Consider the following 18,149-nt stretch of genomic DNA (forward strand, 5'->3'; position numbering starts at 1 on the left):
CGTAGTGATGCAATAGGGTCTGAGGTTGGGTGATTGCTTGAAGACATGCTAATGTGGTTGGTTTGAATCTATATGCGCAAAGTAATGGCTAATGGGTTATCTTTAAGCATGAGCTATATTTTTCACTTTTTAACCTTGCTTTGTTTTTACACTTTATATGTTGGGTTAATATATGAGTCCACATTGGATGCATGAATATCATGTTCATCACATCATTTTGATTTACTTAACAAGCATATGGTATTTAGTTGACGAAGAATTGTAATCAAATGTCGAAAATAGAATACTTATTCTGGCAAGCAGTCTTTTTTTTTTAAATAAGATAAATTACTTTATAGATAAAATATGTTATCTTATTAAATTATTAATGTCAATTTTTCAAGAAACAAAAGTCAAACTCTTTTACTTCCAACCACAAAACAAGTTTTCATACAGAATAAGTTACCGTCCGGCGTCCAAGCAGGGCCACAATACCAACCACAAACAGAGAATAAAGATATCATGTCCATAAGATTAAGGATACTGTATACTGAAGAAACGATCGGAAAAATACAAGAGAATTTATAGACTCGAGCATTTTTTTTTTCCTTTTTTGTTTGAGCAAACTGCAACAGAATATTAAAAATGAGAAACTCAAAAAGAATTCAATCAGAAAATTGGTTATTTCAGGAAGGAGAGGAATTTTTGTAACTATGTGTATGCTACTTGGAAAAGCGTGAGCTGAGGATCATCTGCAACAACATTAAGAACCAAATCCGAAGATACATACGAAAATAACTTCTTGGGTATGATCGAACAAAGTGAATGTGCTCAACAAAATTCAACACAAAAATGCCTCTTCACAACAAATGCTCATATGAAAGTATACACTACATTTTACAGAGATCAAACTTAGTTTACAGAGGTGTTACATGTTTTAACTCGTCGAGAAAGAGACAACCAAACACCATATTAATAAAATCGCGGCCTTTAATGACATCCTGATTTCCTAAGATAGCTTCTGTATCATATTTACACGCTCTAGTGCAGTCAGGACAATATGTTACCTGCATGAAGTAGGAAGGTCAAGCTATAACTACATTAAGTTTTCAGTTCAAATCCTAAGATGTTTCGCAACTCAATCGGAACTCAAATTCTAGATCAGGTGATATCTTCATTCAAAAAGAATGTCAGATTAAGCCACAAAAGAAAAGGCAAAGAATATTCAGCTGAATAGCACTTCCGAGACAACTGAAAAAGGAAAGGGGAAAATGAATTACCTCCAAAATTTTCGGCATGAACTGATGATCCAGCATAACATCCACCCCATACATGGCCCTAGCATATGGATTATGCATCTCGGGATGGACTGCTGCAGCTGACTCAAATACACGTCGGATCATCTCCTGGATTCGTTGATGGATGTCTCGCCATTTCACTACAGAACAGTAGCATTAATTATTAAGTATGCTAATATTTCCAATACAAGATGAAAAGTCTTAATAGGTTATAATACCTTTATGCTCCTCCTCGAACTCCCTCACGAAATCTGGTGTGTTCATATGATTCAGCCTTCCAATATAATTCTGAAAAAAAATGGCCGAGAAACTGCTAAATATAAAGATGAGTTGATGACTAAGAAAACCCGAAGCACGAAAGAAAATTTCCAAGTAAATAGTAAAAGTTCTTGGAGATAAAACTTTAGGCTCTTTTATGCAGTCATTTTAACAAGAAGGTAGATGAGCTGAGCTTGCAGTCAAGGTGTTGACTGCAAGTTCTACTCAAAACCAACCTGAAATAAGTATATAGGTCCTCATAATGTAAACAGTTGACTTACCATCACAGTGAAATGAGTTTCATACTCAAAAAAGCTGTTCTTTTCCAAGGTGTATGGATTGTTTGCCAACCTAACCTACAAGAAGCAGTCAGATCCACCAGAACTGTCAGAAGCCAAAGTATCTCGAAGTCAAAAGATATTAACAAGCTAGAGACTGTAATTGGAAAAAGGTTCAAAGTAGAAGAAAGATTGCAACATTCTAAAGCATACCCAAAACACATGAGAAAGAAATAACTCAAAAGGCTGCAAACTGCGAAGTAAGACTATGTAGCGAAGATCAAACTTCTTCCCTCGAAACAATGCAGGGCATTCGATATACTTTTGGCATATCTTAGGACCAGTCTCCATAAGTCTGATAATAGCCGTCAAATCACCTGTAACTGTTGTGTCAATTGTTCGTGCCATATTCCATGGTTTTAGTATCCATAAATTATTAAGTCCATCACGTTTGCGCACAAAATAATCCCCAATAAGGTATGACAACTGTGTTTCTAGGTTATAAGTAGGCTGGAGCCATTCAGGAGAGCCTTGAGCCTGCAGATAGATGAAATATTCATAGGTAACAAGCTAACAGAATAAACTCACATGTGGCTTTATAAATTCAAGCGAAAAAAAATCAGATATTTAAAGGTAACCAGTTCCTTCTGCTGATCATATAGCTTTCCTATTGCAATATGGTGGCCCAATGAGGCATTGCTGATTGAAAAGGTTAGAACCAAAGAAACAAGTCTGATATGAAAACAATCAGAAATTTAAAGGTAACCACAACAAAATTCTATTACAATTGCTAACACACTGTTTTCCCCAACATATGATATATTGAAGATGGATATACTGAATACGGTGGTTCAAGATGCATAATTTATCTTATAAAAGTGTATATAAGTAGTATCACACTAATTTCTCAAACAGGTTATTGGATGTACAAGGACAAATTGATATAATAACTTAAGAAGCAACGACAACTATTAGAAGAATTTAAATAGTCACCTTGTGGATGGTCTCTGCCAAATGGTGCTTCATTACAAGGCAAGCTTCAAAAGGGAATTGATTTACATATTGATGGTCGTTTAGTCCAAGAGCATTCCTCACTTCTTGATCCACTTGCAAACTTGTCCAGATGATGTCTGCATCCTTTGGATCAGTTGCTGCAAGCAGAATGAAAATGTAATGCTGAGGAAGCTGAATATTCACAGCAATCAGAAGCAACAATTTCATTGGATAATAAAATGATAAATTGATTAATATCGAGGGGGAAAAAAGAAAAGAAAAACAAACTTTCTCCAAATTTACCTTTCAAAAAAGGCAAATGAAGAATAAGTATATAATAGACGAGGGACAGATGTGGAGAGCTAATACATGAGATAAGGTCTATGTCCCTGGAAGGGTTGAATAAGTTATAGGTCTAGAACTTTGATGAATGGGAAGATTATACTGGCCATGCTAAAGTAAGCATGTACATAAAAGAAAAGCAACTTACTGAGAACAAACTCAGGTCGTCTTAAAAATTCTTCTACTTGGGGTATATCGGTAAAAACCCGGAGAGCACGTCCATCACTTGGAAGTATACTTTTGGTTGCAGGGGCCTCTATAGTAGGAGTAGGAGGACAAAAGCTTTTTGATTCCAGTTGTTGCTTGTATTTTCTGAATTCCTGCAGGCAGAAGTGTAGAAGTAAGAGACTGAACAAGTCATACTTACGATGGAGGAAAAAGAAATAACAGTACCTGGATAAAGTAGTTCTCCGGTGTATGGAACCAAGCTGTAAGCCGGGCAGAACGTTGTTTATCCTCTCCAATACCAAACAAGTAATCACGAGTACATTCTTCTCCACAGTGAACATCTCGAGTTGGCCATAAAATTGAAAAACTGAAATTATTGTGCTAGAGTGTCATAAAATCACCAAGAAGAATATGAAGTACAAAGATTACGCATCCTCAACCTTCAAAAAGTAGTCAAAGGTTGAAAAGTGTTAACCAATGATTTAACAGTTTAATACTAATTAATCTCTTCGTTTTTTTTTTCTTCAGAAGAGAAGAAAAACTCACTCTGATGCCTTACCGAACTCCAATAATGGTACAAAATAAGAAAATACAATGTACAAGTGACAAACTCTAGATGCTATTATGGAAGGTGCAATAGGACACACCTTACAGCTGAAGCCAGTTTCCCCTCCGGCATATACAGGAAAGGAGCTACCCTAAAGTTTGCATCATCACTATGCCTCAAAGCTGATCCCAATTCATCCATAACATACCTGCATATCGCAGCAAATAAGAAATTAACGAGACAAACCAAGTAAAATTTACTAAGGACACACACAAATTTGCCTCTATTGTCTTCTACAACTTTGTCTTGACTTATAGAAATAACTTGTGGCTCTCAATTGATCAACAAGGATGAACCTGTAATTTAACCTATCATTCCTGATAAAAATGGTTGCGAAAAGCCTAAATTTATAATACGATAAACTTTTTACCTCTTATTAGCACATGTCCTCGCACAAAATGAGGCAAGTAAGCAACCCTTTTTCACCACATATTTCAGTATAAATCTGTAAATTTATCAGTCCTTTTATCACTCACAGTATGTAACATCTTTCATTATCTTTTTAACAGCAATGATGATTAAAGCACGCACAAAGACAAAGAAGCATTTAGTGCTCTTGATGCCAGGTGTTTGAGAATAGATGCTTAAGCTGTTCTTTAGTGAAGTTCATAGCGTAAAATTTATAGAGAAGACTAGATGTTGGAGAAGAAACTTGAAGCAATCAAATTTTGAAACATAAATTTAAAATTCGCCGTCACTCTGAAACGCAACTCCATACTCAACATAATAAGAAATTCACATCACGGTACATTGCATATCAAGAGTACCTTTAATTGACTCAAAAAATATAATATTTTTTTATGGTAGAAAATTTAACAAGTTGACAAGGAACTTACATACCAGACAGATGTTTCATCAATCTTTTCCTCATCTGCAAGCCTATATGTCATCAAATACAACCACATTGCACTAATGACCCTGTCAACAAGAGGTTCTGCAGGTGTCCATTCCGGAAGACGTGGTTGAAGTGCGGAATCAATTATATGCTTGCCACTTTCAACTATAATGGATGCACTAACACCATTTAGCAAAGAAATATTTGGAAGAGATTCGAGAATTTTAACTGCACTGTTTCCGAGAGGACCAGGAATATCAACCTGCAAATTAAACATATATTTATTTATTTAAACAACGAGCCTAAATATGCAGATTCTCATTTAAGAAGCCAACTGCTCAATATTACCTCCAACTCTTGCAGACAGCTAAATCCACCTAATAACTTCAAAAGCTCACCAACAGGTATTTCGTCTAATGGATTCCCTCGTAGATTCAGATGTGAAAGGGCAGGCATTTTAGCAGGAGAAAATACCTAAAAAGTTCAGAGGAAAAGTGTTAACAAAGCCATCAAAATCTAAACTTTCTCTTTCTGGTTGATAAAGAATAAGTCGCTCAAATAGAATATGAGAGTTGTCTAAACATATATATAAAATAAAATACGATTTGACAAAATATAAGGTCCACAGAACAAGGGAAAAACAGACATTAAGGTATCAGAATAAACAGTTTCAGCTAGACTTCACCTTATGTAAGTTGTGGATAGATCTATTTGAAAGGTCAAGAGTGGTAATGCTCTCGAATGAAAGAGAACCCTCTTCAAAGGAATCAGGATTATCTGCTCCAATGATGCCCCCACAAAAACCTAAGGCCCACTCGCCATAGTTGCGAGTGAAACACGAATTGAATATCTCCAAACCCGGAATACCATCAAGAATTGCTTTACCAAAATGATCACTGCAGAAAACACATGATGCATGTCAGATGACGGAAATGAAAAGAGAAAGAGCAACAATGCATATTTTTGTTATTTCAACTTTCATTTTGAAAATTTAAATAACAAGTGTTTCTATAGATGAATTTGTCAAAAAATAATTGATATACTGGAAAATTAATGCCAGAACGAATAAAAGATAACACCCTAGAAGCAGATATAATGCATCTGACAGTAAACGAAACTTACCCACTTTGCAGAACTGGGTTATCGTTCAACCATAGAGCTCTTAACCTTCCGCATTTGGTAATTTCCTGCACCACTGTATCTGCGTCCCGAAGCTTGTTTCCCCACAAATTAAGGGCAACAAGGTTCTAATGCAACAAGCAGAATAAATAAACTCAGTAAAATGACAGCTAAAATATTTTATTACAGAATAATTGTTATTAAGAATTAACATCTAAAGTACGATAAAATCCATCTACAAGCATTACAAAGACAATATAATGCGGGCCTTTAATTCAAACATATATACTTCCAAAGAGTACTCAACCGGAAGTTTCGCAGAGAGATCCAGAGACAGCAGCATCTCATCGTCGATTCCGAGCTCCTCAAGTTCCAACCATGCCGCAGAGTTGCTCCCCCTCTCCTTCACTCTGCTCACTTCTCTTTGCACTATCTCCAACATGCTCTCACGGGTTCCGTTCTCCGCCTCCGCTTCATCTTCAGCTTCGGACCCTTCGATCTCGGGCTCCGTATCAACATCGACGCACATCAACGCCGCCATGCGCTCGACCAATCCCGGCACTTCCCGCAACTGCAGACGCAAACACAACTCGACAGCGAGCTCCCAAACCACAACGCGTAACCCTAGAAGCGAAGTTACGTGGAAGATAAATGGACCTGTTTGAGGGCATCGGGGAGGCGAAAGGACCAGGCGTGGTCGACGAGGAAGACGTCGGAGTGCTCGGGGAGGGAGGCGGCGGAGAGGACGAGGCGGCGCCGCCTCCCGCCGTCGCAGGGCTCGACGGCGAAGAAGTCGCCGCCGTCGAAGGTGTCGGAGGAGAGCTTGAGGAAGAGGCGGCGGTGGAGCGACGGAGGGAGGCCGGAGGCGGCGAGGAGGATGGCGTGGACCCTCGCGAAGTCCTCGAAGGTGCGGATTCGCGAGGAAGGAGACGACGCCATGGCGGAGGAAGAAGAAGAGGAGGAGGAGGAGGACGGGGAAGGGGCGAGTAAGAGTGTCACTATTGTGTGGAATGGGGGAGAAAGGAGGGTTTAGGGTCGAAGCGGGAAAGCTATGAACGGTTCATTAGCTATGTGTAGTTCGAGCTCGGGTTCGGTCCATGTTTGGTCTGGTCTGATTCCATAAAAAAAAAAAAGAAAAAAAAAAAGACTTTGATTATACTTCACTGCTATATTACTTTGGGACGTTTTTTTCATTTGATACGCTCGATTAATTTTCTTTCAAAAAAACTATTACTAAATTATTATATATTTCGATCTCTGCACCATTATTAATTAATAAACTCTTTTTTAGATACTAAGTTATTATCTTTTGACCGTCTCTATAAAAATAAAATATCTAAAATACCAAAACAATTTGATTCAGAATAATATGACAAAAGAATTTAATGGATTTATTTCTCTCCCGCTAAATTGGGCCTACCCTGTACTTCACTGCTATATTACTGAACTATTAGTCTTTATTTTTTATAGAGACGGTCAAAAGATAATAACTTAGTAATACATTTAAAAATAAATAATAAAATGTAAAAATTAAATAACATAAAGTATATTATAGACATTGATGAGAAAATAGTAGTTGAGGAGTCTCTTTCTGTGGAACACAAATTGCAAAGCCCCAAAGTATGGTATACTAATATGTAATTAAGCCCAAAACGAAATAGGTGTTTTAGAAAAAGAAAATATATTGATTATTTTTGCTAATTTATTCAGTAAAAAATGCGAACGGCTGACTAAGCATATACCTCTCTTCACTCTCCCCTACTCGATCTATCATTATTATTACTATTTTGAGAACTAATTTCTTAATTGAGACAATATTATCTTGTACAGCAAAAATAAAAAAGTATTTTTGACGCTCTCTTATATAAAAGCTCATATTGAATTTTGTCATTTTTCTATTCAAAAAATTAAATATCTAAAAAACTTTTTTAAATCTAAGTTGAGAAAATATAAAATTTTCACTCCGTACAAGTGTATAGATAATATCTCTCGTTATGCCTTAAACCAAACCGATCGTTGTCAGTTTTAAGTATTTTACGTGACTTTGTACTATGAAACTTACTCTATGATAATTTAATGCCCCGTATAATCTTCGTTTGGCTCCCATTCTCGTGCGTTTCTGCGTCTCCCAATTGCGCTTGTTGTCCCCAGAATCTTATTAATTGGACGGTGCGATGTCACTACCTGAGCAAATTAGTTGCTAAAGAAAGAGCATCGCATTACAAGCTATAGTAAAACTTAAACATTTCACTACAGATATTTACCAAAGTAGATCTAAAACTCTCTTTCAAAATCATGGACCGACGCAAATCCAACATCCCATGCAATCAGCAACGCCGAGTTTTTCTAGAGCTTTCATTTGATAGAACATTAAACAAAGGCACGAATAGGTCATCTATTTTCGTTGATCCACTTTGAAAATTTTCAACACTTAGGTAGATAGTAAGCTAGCTACCTCACGGCATTCACATCTTAGCACATTTATTTAATTTAATGCAAAAAAGACAGAGGCATGTAATTAATTAAGTCCACGCTAAGTCTCACCTACCTAATATATTATTAACTACTATAAAGTAAGCGAGGCAACTTTGCCTCTTAATTATAACTGTTATTTATATATTTTTTTGGTAACATTGTAAAATTGCTTGGTGCTCTTCGCAATTTGCGACGTTCACTTTACCGAACGAGTAAAATGGGTTTGAGCTTCGTCCCCTTGATCGACGCCTACATCCGCCGATGCTACGTCTCCGCGGGTCTCCGCCCCAGCTCCGTCGCCATCGACGACGAAACCACGATCCACTGCTGGATCCCCAGCGCTAACCCTAACCCTAACCCTAAGCCGGCTCTCGTGCTCATCCACGGGTTCGGGCCGCGGGCGACGTGGCAGTGGCGGTGGCAGGTGGGGGCGCTGGCGCCGCACTTCCACCTCGTCGTCCCCGACCTCCTATTCTTCGGCGGGTCGTCGACGCGGTCGCCGCTCCGGTCCGAGGCGTTCCAGGCGGCGGCGGTCGCGCGGCTCCTGGAGGCGCTGGGGCTGCTGGGCGGCGCGGGGCGCGTGGCCGTGGCGGGGACGAGCTACGGGGGGTTCGTGGCGTACCACCTGGCGCGGGCGCTCGGGGCGGAGCGGGTGGAGCGGGTCGTCATCGCGAGCTCCGACGTGCTCAAGGCCGAGGCGGACGACCGCGAGCTGGCGCGGCGCGGCGGCGTCGGCGGCGTGGCGGAGCTCATGCTCCCGCGGGACGCGGCGAGCCTCCGCGCCCTCGTCGGCCTCGCCTTCTACCGCGCGCCGAGATTCGTGCCGGAGTTCGTGCTGCGCGACGTCATTCGGGTAGGTCCGTCCGATCTCGCGCGTGACACCGCTCTCTGACAAGCTCGTTCTTTGTAATTATTCTTACCTACTTATTTATTAGTCTACATTTGGAATTGTAGATTAAACAACACAAAACCGAAAAAAAAAAAAACAATTAATTAAAGAATCATTTTTTTTTATTTTATATAAAAAAAGTATTGCGTTGCAATTAATCGATATTGTCATATACCTTTGTCTTAATTATTTATTTTATCGTTTAATATCATTAGCCAACCGTCAACATCAATGCCAAACATAAGTAGAGTTAAGGTGAAAACATATGCAAATATATATATTTTTATATATAATAATCGACTTATTGTGCTATACTAAGCATAACATTGAGTATAAAAATGAATCGAGTAACCTATCATCCCTAGCGTAAATGGCAAAGTATTTTATGTTGATATTCGAAGTTCCAAATTCGAATCCTAATTAATTCACATTTTAAAATTAAATTTATTTCTAAATAAAATAAACGAAGCGGGTAGTATGGTACCTATTTTTAAAAAAAAAAAAAACTCGAGATTTTAGCTCTTAATCTGGACAGGCATTTTAACGAGCTAAAAATGTACAGAGACCAGAACCACGATCAACTACGGGACACTGTGACATGGAGCTAGCAATTTTATTCTTTTTATTAAAATTTTAATTTATTAGTTAGTTTCTTAATCTGGTTGTATAAAATTCTTAATTTAGTACATAAATATCACTTGTCTACAAAAAGGAAACAGAAAAAGAAAATCATTTGTTACTCCTAACGAAGAGTAGCTGATTCGTTCGACGATCGTGCAGAATCTTTTGAGCGACAGACTCAAAGAAAAGATGGAACTCATAAAGGGACTAACTCTCGGCAAAGATGAGTTTCAGCTTACTCCTCTCTCTCAGGTGACCATTTGCGTGCATAACTACTGATTACTCGTTAAGTTATTTGCTATAATTCCCTCATTTTGAGTCTTTATTTCGCTCCCCAAATCCTCCTCTTTTATTTATTATTAGGAGGTTCTGATCATCTGGGGGGAGCACGACCAAATTTTTCCGGTGGAGAAGGCGTTCGAGTTGAAAAGGTGAGGATCTATCTTATTTTTCTTTTTTTTTTTTTAATAATCTCGGAGGTTGAATTCGTAACTTCGGAAGTTATAGGCCTGGGTGTTTGTTCGGCTCCGAAGTCGCGATTTCATCTAAAGCTTGTTTAATAGAGAGCACAGTCGAGTTTGCAGAACTCACGAATTACTCGCTCTCTGACTTTCCACTCGCAAACAACCTTTAACTCTGCGAGTGATAACACTCTCTATTTTTTGTATTTGATTTTTTTCCCTTAAAAAATACGAGTGCAGATGCCTGGGAGAGAAGGCTAGGTTGGAAATTTTGGATAGAACAGGGCATGTGCCGCAGATGGAGCGTCCAAATAAATTTAACAAGGTTCTGCTCAACTTCTTGCTGGGTTCTCCGAGACCTTCATTGTGAACTGCGACACAAATTTTATGCTTGAATAATTATTTCTCTGTCGGAATTATAAAGGTCAAGGATTCGAATTCTCATCGTGCGTGTTAAGAAAAGGGATCTGCTTTTAGAATTATATATTGTATCAAACTCTTTCGTAGGGTTTTGAGGCACGAAGTTTATGAAAAACTTCAAACAAAAATGGAGAAAAAAGAAAATGTTAGTATATTCACACCTGAATGGAGTGTTTGTCTCCGGTGTTTGAATAAACCTGTGTGAAGTAATTATAGCAGTTTAATTTTTAAATTATCTTATTCTTAGTTTGCTACAGCTAGATGTCGAAATTTTGAATTGGTGATTATTTTTTCAAAATTTTCGAGATCTTTTTTTTTTGAGAAGAAATTCCAAAATGCTTTTATGAGGTAGAGTGTGTTTCTAGTTTGGGATTGGGTGGGTCAAAGTGCAGTAATTTGTCATCTTATAGTTTATCTTTTCGCGCCTTTTTATACTGCTGGCATGTTTATCATAATCTCAAAAGCGCTTTTCCATAACGTAGAGATTGCTAATGGGGCACATTTGGTCGCCCACTACGAAAAGGTCCTTTGTTTTCTAAAAAGGATTCGCTCTTAGGAAGAGTAATAAAGTAGTGCTATATTTAATAATAAACCATGGATGGTGAAAAGAAATACTTTATTATTTTATAATTTGTGCTTTTTAATTGTATGGTTATAAAATAAATTTGGCTAAAATTACAAATTTAATTCCACGCCGAATCATTTTTATTTAGAAATAAATTTAGCTGGAAATGTGAATCAAAATTTTTTGCCACTTGCACTAGAGACAATCGATAAATAAATATTTTTATTATTAAAATACCTCAATATTCTAAATTTAAAAAGATAAAACTAATATAAAATAATGTAATAAATACTGAGAAGGTTCATGAATCATGATAGAAGCCAAACTAAAATAGGAAAAGAAAAAAAAAAATCATAAATATGTAAGAAACCTTGGCCTGCTAAAATCGAACCAAACCGTACGATGCAACCCCCTGCTTTCCGGGTCCGATTCGATCCGATCCGAACGAGCGAGATGAGTCGTAAATAGGCCGGTTGGACTCGACTACGGCCCACGACAAACCCTAACCAACTCTCTCTCTCGCCGAACCCTTCCCACTCTCACTCTCACTCTCTATCTATCTCTAGCGCTCTCCACTCGATTCCTCGCCTCTTCGTGCGCTCTCCTCCTCTCAATTCTCCGAGCAGGTGAAGCAGATCTCTCCCTCGATATCAGATCGGCTCTTGCTTTACTCTCCTATCCGATCTTTACAGTTTATTTTTGGGCAATTTAGTAGATCTAATCACTTCTTTTTCCTTCAATTTTTCTTGAGGTTGTAGTGTTACTGATCATTTTTTAGCTTGCATTCATTGTTTCGTTAGATCTTTTTGGGAATGCGCGGATCTACAGTAGATGGAGTTGTATTAACCCTACTTCAGAGTGTAGTGCTGTTCGATTAAGTGCCATTTAAGTAGCACTGTGTAGCTCTTCTCTGCAGTAGAAGTAGAAGCTCCCATTTATAGTTTTTTTTTTTTTTTTTTTCCGAGCTCAGAATCTCATCGCAGCTTCTTGCTTCCACGGATCTGCTGTAGATGAAGTTATATTAGCCCTGCTGTGGAGTGTAGTGCTATTCGAAGAAGTGCTTTTGGGAGAAGCAGTGTGTAGCTTCTCTCAGCAGCAGAAGTAGAAGCTCCAATTTGGAGTTGTTTTCCGAGCTCAGAATCTCATTGCAGCTTCTTGCTTCCTGCACAACAGAAGCTTTAGGCCTTGTTTGGTGCCATTGTTTGATTTTATTTTTTTTTCTAACATATTTTATAGTCACATAGAATTTGTGTTTACACCAAAAAAAGAAAAAGAAAAAGAAAAAAGAAAGAGAAAGACGAGCAACACCAAACAAGGCTTAGATTTTATTTTATTTTAGTTTATATGTTTAGAGCCACATGCTCTACCAGAGTGGCTACAGATATGGAAACAGAGGTAGAAACAGCGCCGAACATGCATATTCGGAGCCTCTTTCATTTTTGTAACAGTTAGAGTTCTATTAATAGGCGGCATCTGAATTTCAAAGAAATGGAGTCATCCATTACGGGCTCGTGTAGAAGATCAAATGAAGTATTTATAGTATGATGTCTATTCTTGCCGTTTTGCTGGAAAACATGGGCTGTTCCTGCAGCAGACCACACTCTTTCAACGAGGCTGATACCGAAGAGAATGTGCAGGTATGCTCTTTAACCCCTGGTATCAAGAGAACCAAAAGTGAGTACTGATTTCATGCTTCTTGCTCTTTGAATATATGCAGGCTGCAGAAATTGAGCGCCGAATTGCTCAGGAAACAAAGGCTGAGCAACACATCCATAAGCTTTTACTTCTTGGTATGCCTACCCATAATAATTGTTCATTTTTATTTTTACCTCGTATTCCTCTTATCTGGAGGACAATATTAGCAAAGTCTCAATTAGAAGAGGTATTCAAGAACTGGCAAGTATATGCCATATGATTGGTGTCATTCCTTTGGTCTTCTTAGGTATTACTAACAATCCGCGAGTTGTTGGTTTTGATTTTTCCGATACAACTTTTGTTTTTGACTGATTATGAGTTCATTATTATTTGAATCATGTTTCCAGCACAGTTTGTATTAAATATATGCTTGATTCCTGTGTCAGAATTCTTGCTATATTTCTTGAAAATTCTCGATAATGCTGGCAATTTAAACTTTTCAGTGTTGAAAGCATCATCAGGTATTAGTAGATTGCCTAAAAAGATGAATAAATTGAAACTAAATGAAAATTTTGCTCTGGTGTCCATGTCTTCATCCTGTCTAGAAATTTAAAAACTTTACTAATATTTATCTGGTCTTAATTACCTTTTCATTTGAAGGTGCGGGCGAATCAGGAAAATCTACAATATTTAAGCAGGTGAAGTAATTTACTTCATTGTATTTTGCTGATTCGCAAATAGTTCTCCCACAAACGCTCCTAATATTTTCGTTATCTATCTTCAGATAAAGCTTCTTTTCCAAAATGGCTTTGATGCGGCTGAACTTCGAAGTTATACATCAGTTATCCATGCTAATGTTTATCAGACAATTAAAGTACGCAATACTGAAAAGGGTGTGTCTGTTGTTTCTCTTATTTTTATAGTGTGGATTTCTTAGTGTTAGAAACTTGGAAGAATTGATTCCTTTTATTGTGACTTTCATATATTTCTTTTGCGTCTGGTGCTAAACTGGTTTAATATTAACAGATATTGTATGATGGGGCAAAGGAATTGGCACAAAGTGAGTCAAACTCATCAATATTGTATGATGAAGCAAAGGAATTGCCACAAAGCGAGTCAAACTCATCAAAGTATGAAATATCTCCCGAGAACAAGGTTTGCAACTTTGCGTATTTCTAACTTCTTATCTCTTTTATGCAGCTTTTTTGTTGTCTTGTACTGTTTAGGATATAGGATTTACCAAGTGGTTAAGAATTTAATTGTCTCGGCTTTGCTGCAGTTTCTTTCCGTTTGATGCCTTGTAAATTTTAATCCTTGAATCCAGGAGATAGGAGAAAAACTATCAGAGATTGGAAGCAGATTGGATTATCCATTACTTACTAAGGAGCTTGCAAATGAGATAAAGATTCTATGGGAAGATGCTGCTATTCAGGTTCGCTCTGTATTGAGTTGATCGTCCAACCATGTTAAATTAATATTTGAGTATATGTTGTTGATTTGCAAGGACTGTGGACTAAGTGATTCTGTTTCATCCTTGTACATGCCGTTTCAGGAAACTTATTCTCATGGAAATATACTGCAAGTCCCTGACTGTGCTCAATACTTCATGGAGAATTTGGAGCGATTATCCGAAGTTGATTATGTTCCAACTAAGGTTGCTGTCTGCCTATTAGACCTGTATTCTCCTCTACACCATTTTACTCCACTATGTTTGCCAGATCATTATATTCAGACACTAAAACTTCTAGTTCGTGTTCCCAAAAGCCTGTGGGTCAGAAATTACTGTCATTCTACCCTGTGTGGGTGAGAAATTACTATCATTCTACCGAATCTACCAATCCTGTCACTTCTGTGTAGGATTATTTAAATGAAGCCATTCAGATTTGCATACTGCAGTAGTCTTTAGTGTATGATGGGAGTGTTGATTGATGTAAGGCAGTAAAGAGTTGCCAGGTGACGAATTTGCTGGCTTTTATCATTACTGGTCCTTTCCATTGATAAAAAGGTGGATAAAATAGATACTTTTGTAATTTTGATGTATAGGCTTTTATGAATTTCGGCTAGATTCTGAAACTGAGGACTGTTGTTTTTAACGTTTTAGTCACTTCTTAGCTACTAATCTTGCCTTTTACTTTTGAGAAATCCCTTCCTTCTTGTTGCGTGTATGAAGCTTTTGCGGTTACAGCAATCAGGCTATGGCTTTTGAGTTGGTCTTTTCTCCTTTTTTTTTTCCCTTGAGTTTTACCCGAATGTTGTGGGTTCCATAGCTTAGTTTGCTAACAATGTAATTTTGGTATGCTTCTTAATGATTCTTGTTATATATTTTTATACAAATTGTTGATTTTCTTTTTTGCTAACACTATTTTGGATGTCATCAGGATGATGTTCTTAATGCAAGAGTGCGAACAACTGGTGTTGTAGAGATTCAATTCAGGTGACATTTCATGTTGATGTAACTTTCAAACACGTGTTTTATGTGTTGGGCTTGTTTATGTTCTACAAACTACAGTCACCTCACATTTTACTTTGGTTGTTGACATCCTCATTTCTTTAGTCGATGCCTCTCTATATATGATTCAAGCTGTTAGTTAATGAAGGCTGAGAAGAGAACAGGATTATGAAGTCAATCTGTTTGGTTACTATGTCCTCTGTCAACCTATTTACCTTATCCGCTCCATTATCTCTGTATTTCATCCTCTTAATGCCTATTTTCCTTTTATTTGCCCACAAAGTAAAATAGTTATCTTCTTTTCTTGCTCTTTGAACGGTGTATTCTTGATTAAAGAGTTTACCAGTTAAGATATGAGATCTAATAAGGGAAAATTGGTTCTGCAGCCCAGTTGGCGAGAATAGAAAAAGTGGCGAGGTATATAGGTTGTATGACGTGGGCGGGCAGAGAAATGAGAGAAGAAAATGGATCCATCTATTTGAAGGTGTTACAGCTGTAATATTTTGTGCTGCCATTAGCGAGTAAGTCTTAAATTCCCCTGTGATGTTATATGACTAAGGTGATCTCTTGACTGTTTATCCCCATCTAAATTACCTCTTAGATTATAAGTTGCTTTCATTTCAACCTTCCGTTTTACTCTTTCTCGAGTAGGCCCAAAAATTTCGGACAATTGTCAAATTCCTTTGCAAACTTAATGAAAAGAATCTAGCAAATGAAACTGATCATACTTGATGGAAACGAATCACACAAATTGTATAAATTGTCCAATAAGCTTCCAATTTAAGCAGCTTAACTGGAGGAGATTTATTCTTTTTCTGGCTTTAGATCCACTATTTCATCTACAACCTAGATGCTCAGATGTAAAACCCACTCTCTATATGCCAACTCATCTATGTAAAGTTTTCATTCCGAATTCAGTGGTTAAATCAAATCGTTGGGCCTATTTTGAATGAGAATAAAGCGCCAGTATGAAATTGAAGCAATTTAGATTGTAGTTGGGGGGGAAATTGACAAAGAGGAGAAAGTGCAGAGGAGGTACTTGTATTTAAGCTTTATTTTCATTTGGAAATAAATTTGCAATTTGTATACCTCTAGGTCAGCAAATGAGGCAATTTTGCATTGCAGTCTATCTTTGTTTTTTCGTTAGTTTTGAGGATCGTTGTTCCCTAACTCTCTGCGTAATTTGAATTACTTCTGTTGTTTCAGGTATGATCAGATGGCTTTCGAGGATGAGAAAAAGAACCGAATGATGGATACCAAAGAACTATTTGAGTGGGTCTTGAATCAAGCATGCTTTGAGGTCTATATGTAGCTCTTGGAAATCTTATTTTGTTGCTTTGAATTCTCTTGCCTGCCTGTCTAAACTCGTGCTCCTTGTCTTGAGCAGAAGACATCGTTCATGTTGTTCCTAAACAAGTTTGATATATTCGAGAAGAAAGTTCAAAAAGTGAGTCTTTTGAAGTATGCGATAATCAAAAACTTCTTTACACACAATTTCTGATTATCTGTGTTATGCAGGTACCTTTGAGTGTCTGTGAGTGGTTTAAAGATTACCAGCCAATGGCGTCCGGTAAGCAAGAGGTTGAGCATGCATACGAGTGAGTGCCTTTTGCTCCTATTAGCAGTGATGCAGAACTAGGAAAAACTCATAAATCTAACTGTTACATTCATCTAAATACGTATGAACAAATGTGGGCAAAAACTGTAGAAGTGAGGTCTGCATATGAATCTTATCCATTCTATTGCATTAATTATCTGGATTAGATACCCCTGTACTACATATCGATGCCCCCGTTACCAGATATTGATCATAATATTATGAATATTTAGAAAGAATTTTTTACCTTCTCAACTCTAGAGATTTTCGGGGCATCATTGCAAGTATGGTCATCCAGAGGCCGATTATAATGGCATAGTTGGCAGATCGTAATCACATAACAAATTTCTTGACATGTCCAATTCTTCTTTTCTGACTTTCTTATGTTTAACTTGAAATCCGCATAACAAAATTCTCACTCGCAAGTGCCTGTTGAACAGGTTTGTGAAAAAGAAGTTTGAAGAGCTATACTTCCAGAGCAGCAAGCCCGACCGCGTTGATCGTGTATTCAAGATCTACAGGACAACCGCCTTGGATCAGAAACTTGTAAAGAAGACATTCAAATTGGTCGATGAGACCCTGAGGAGGAGAAACCTAATTGAGGCTGGATTGTTGTGAGCACAGGATCTTTCAGATAATGAGATATGATTGCATTTTTGCAAGCAGTTGTAATTCTTTTAACTTGTTTTGCCTTATTTTGTGCATTCTGATCGAGGAAAGATGTCTTTAGCTGTAACTGTTACACAGATTGCAGATTCTTACTGGTTTAAGTTGTTGAATGAACTTGACCATTTTTCCAGCTGCAGCAAAGGATTGTTACTACTATTTACCAGCTGGATGGTTCTCCCACTTCATTGTAGCTTAAACCAGCATGCATATTTTAGATTTGTCGTGGATTGCGTCTGTTTGTTCATTGGAAGCAGGGGTCCTATTTTCTGAATCAATTTTAATTTCTTATACAGTCACTGTGCATCGGTGACCAGAAATTCATTTGGCTCTGAGTCAGTACAGCACACAATTAGCCTAACTTGCATTGCTCACAATGCAATTTAATTTGATCGAAAAAGTTAAAAGTCAAATGCTGTCCTAGGGTCCGTAGCAATTTTTCTTGTGAGCGCACGTCTGGTGTGTGAGATTAATTGAAACACCTAACAGATCAA

The 18,149-nt window shown here is 37.7% G+C and overlaps 3 protein-coding genes across 6 annotated transcripts; 2 read left to right on the forward strand and 1 right to left on the reverse strand.

The window, feature by feature from the left end:
* On the reverse strand, positions 700 to 6,874 carry LOC109721597 (tubulin--tyrosine ligase-like protein 12). The gene is made up of 15 exons (XM_020249289.1): positions 6,535 to 6,874; positions 6,185 to 6,448; positions 5,881 to 6,005; positions 5,444 to 5,654; positions 5,107 to 5,232; positions 4,764 to 5,020; positions 3,964 to 4,071; positions 3,542 to 3,683; positions 3,297 to 3,468; positions 2,807 to 2,964; positions 2,027 to 2,350; positions 1,817 to 1,891; positions 1,496 to 1,565; positions 1,260 to 1,417; positions 700 to 1,046 (listed from the first exon to the last, which is right to left on the reverse strand). Exons 1-15 carry the CDS (start codon positions 6,814 to 6,816, stop codon positions 897 to 899), a joined length of 2,622 nt encoding a protein of 873 aa, XP_020104878.1. The 5' UTR covers positions 6,817 to 6,874; the 3' UTR covers positions 700 to 896.
* LOC109720960 (dihydrolipoyllysine-residue acetyltransferase component of acetoin cleaving system-like) lies at positions 8,489 to 10,983 on the forward strand. Its single transcript, XM_020248337.1, has 4 exons — positions 8,489 to 9,205; positions 10,022 to 10,114; positions 10,226 to 10,293; positions 10,564 to 10,983. Exons 1-4 carry the CDS (start codon positions 8,570 to 8,572, stop codon positions 10,691 to 10,693), a joined length of 927 nt encoding a protein of 308 aa, XP_020103926.1. The 5' UTR covers positions 8,489 to 8,569; the 3' UTR covers positions 10,694 to 10,983.
* LOC109721454 (guanine nucleotide-binding protein alpha-1 subunit) lies at positions 11,799 to 17,892 on the forward strand. 4 transcript variants are annotated; one of them, XM_020249104.1, is made up of 14 exons: positions 11,799 to 11,934; positions 12,775 to 12,945; positions 13,026 to 13,098; positions 13,604 to 13,641; positions 13,728 to 13,817; positions 13,970 to 14,098; positions 14,268 to 14,375; positions 14,496 to 14,597; positions 15,322 to 15,377; positions 15,779 to 15,913; positions 16,599 to 16,692; positions 16,780 to 16,839; positions 16,911 to 16,990; positions 17,430 to 17,892. In XM_020249104.1, the coding sequence occupies exons 2-14, from the start codon at positions 12,850 to 12,852 to the stop codon at positions 17,605 to 17,607; spliced, it is 1,239 nt and encodes a 412-aa protein (XP_020104693.1). In that variant the 5' UTR covers positions 11,799 to 11,934; positions 12,775 to 12,849; the 3' UTR covers positions 17,608 to 17,892. The 4 variants fall into 4 exon arrangements, with proteins under 4 accessions (XP_020104693.1, XP_020104694.1, XP_020104696.1 ...); XM_020249105.1 differs by lacking the exon at positions 15,779 to 15,913; XM_020249106.1 differs by lacking the exons at positions 11,799 to 11,934; positions 12,775 to 12,945 and having other exon boundaries at positions 13,021 to 13,098; positions 13,728 to 13,836; positions 17,430 to 17,607.

The sequence above is a fragment of the Ananas comosus genome, linkage group 15, assembly GCF_001540865.1.
Source record: "Ananas comosus cultivar F153 linkage group 15, ASM154086v1, whole genome shotgun sequence".
In the NCBI taxonomy this organism is placed as follows: domain Eukaryota; kingdom Viridiplantae; phylum Streptophyta; class Magnoliopsida; order Poales; family Bromeliaceae; genus Ananas; species Ananas comosus.

Bases quoted from the DNA above. Each gene is read 5' to 3' on its own strand.
- LOC109721597 (XM_020249289.1), bottom strand. From the start codon at position 6,816: ATGGCGTCGTCTCCTTCCTCGCGAATCCGCACCTTCGAGGACTTCGCG. The intron at 4,072-4,763 runs GTATGTAAGTTC...TGCGATATGCAG, and splicing joins ATTGATGAAACATCTGTCTG to GTATGTTATGGATGAATTGG. The intron at 1,047-1,259 runs GTAATTCATTTT...TACTTCATGCAG, and splicing joins TCATGCCGAAAATTTTGGAG to GTAACATATTGTCCTGACTG.
- LOC109720960 (XM_020248337.1), top strand. From the start codon at position 8,570: ATGGGTTTGAGCTTCGTCCCCTTGATCGACGCCTACATCCGCCGATGC. The intron at 9,206-10,021 runs GTAGGTCCGTCC...ACGATCGTGCAG, and splicing joins TGCTGCGCGACGTCATTCGG to AATCTTTTGAGCGACAGACT. The intron at 10,294-10,563 runs GTGAGGATCTAT...ATACGAGTGCAG, and splicing joins AAGGCGTTCGAGTTGAAAAG to ATGCCTGGGAGAGAAGGCTA.
- LOC109721454 (XM_020249104.1), top strand. From the start codon at position 12,850: ATGATGTCTATTCTTGCCGTTTTGCTGGAAAACATGGGCTGTTCCTGC. The intron at 13,099-13,603 runs GTATGCCTACCC...TTTCATTTGAAG, and splicing joins CCATAAGCTTTTACTTCTTG to GTGCGGGCGAATCAGGAAAA. The intron at 16,693-16,779 runs GTCTATATGTAG...TGTCTTGAGCAG, and splicing joins TGAATCAAGCATGCTTTGAG to AAGACATCGTTCATGTTGTT.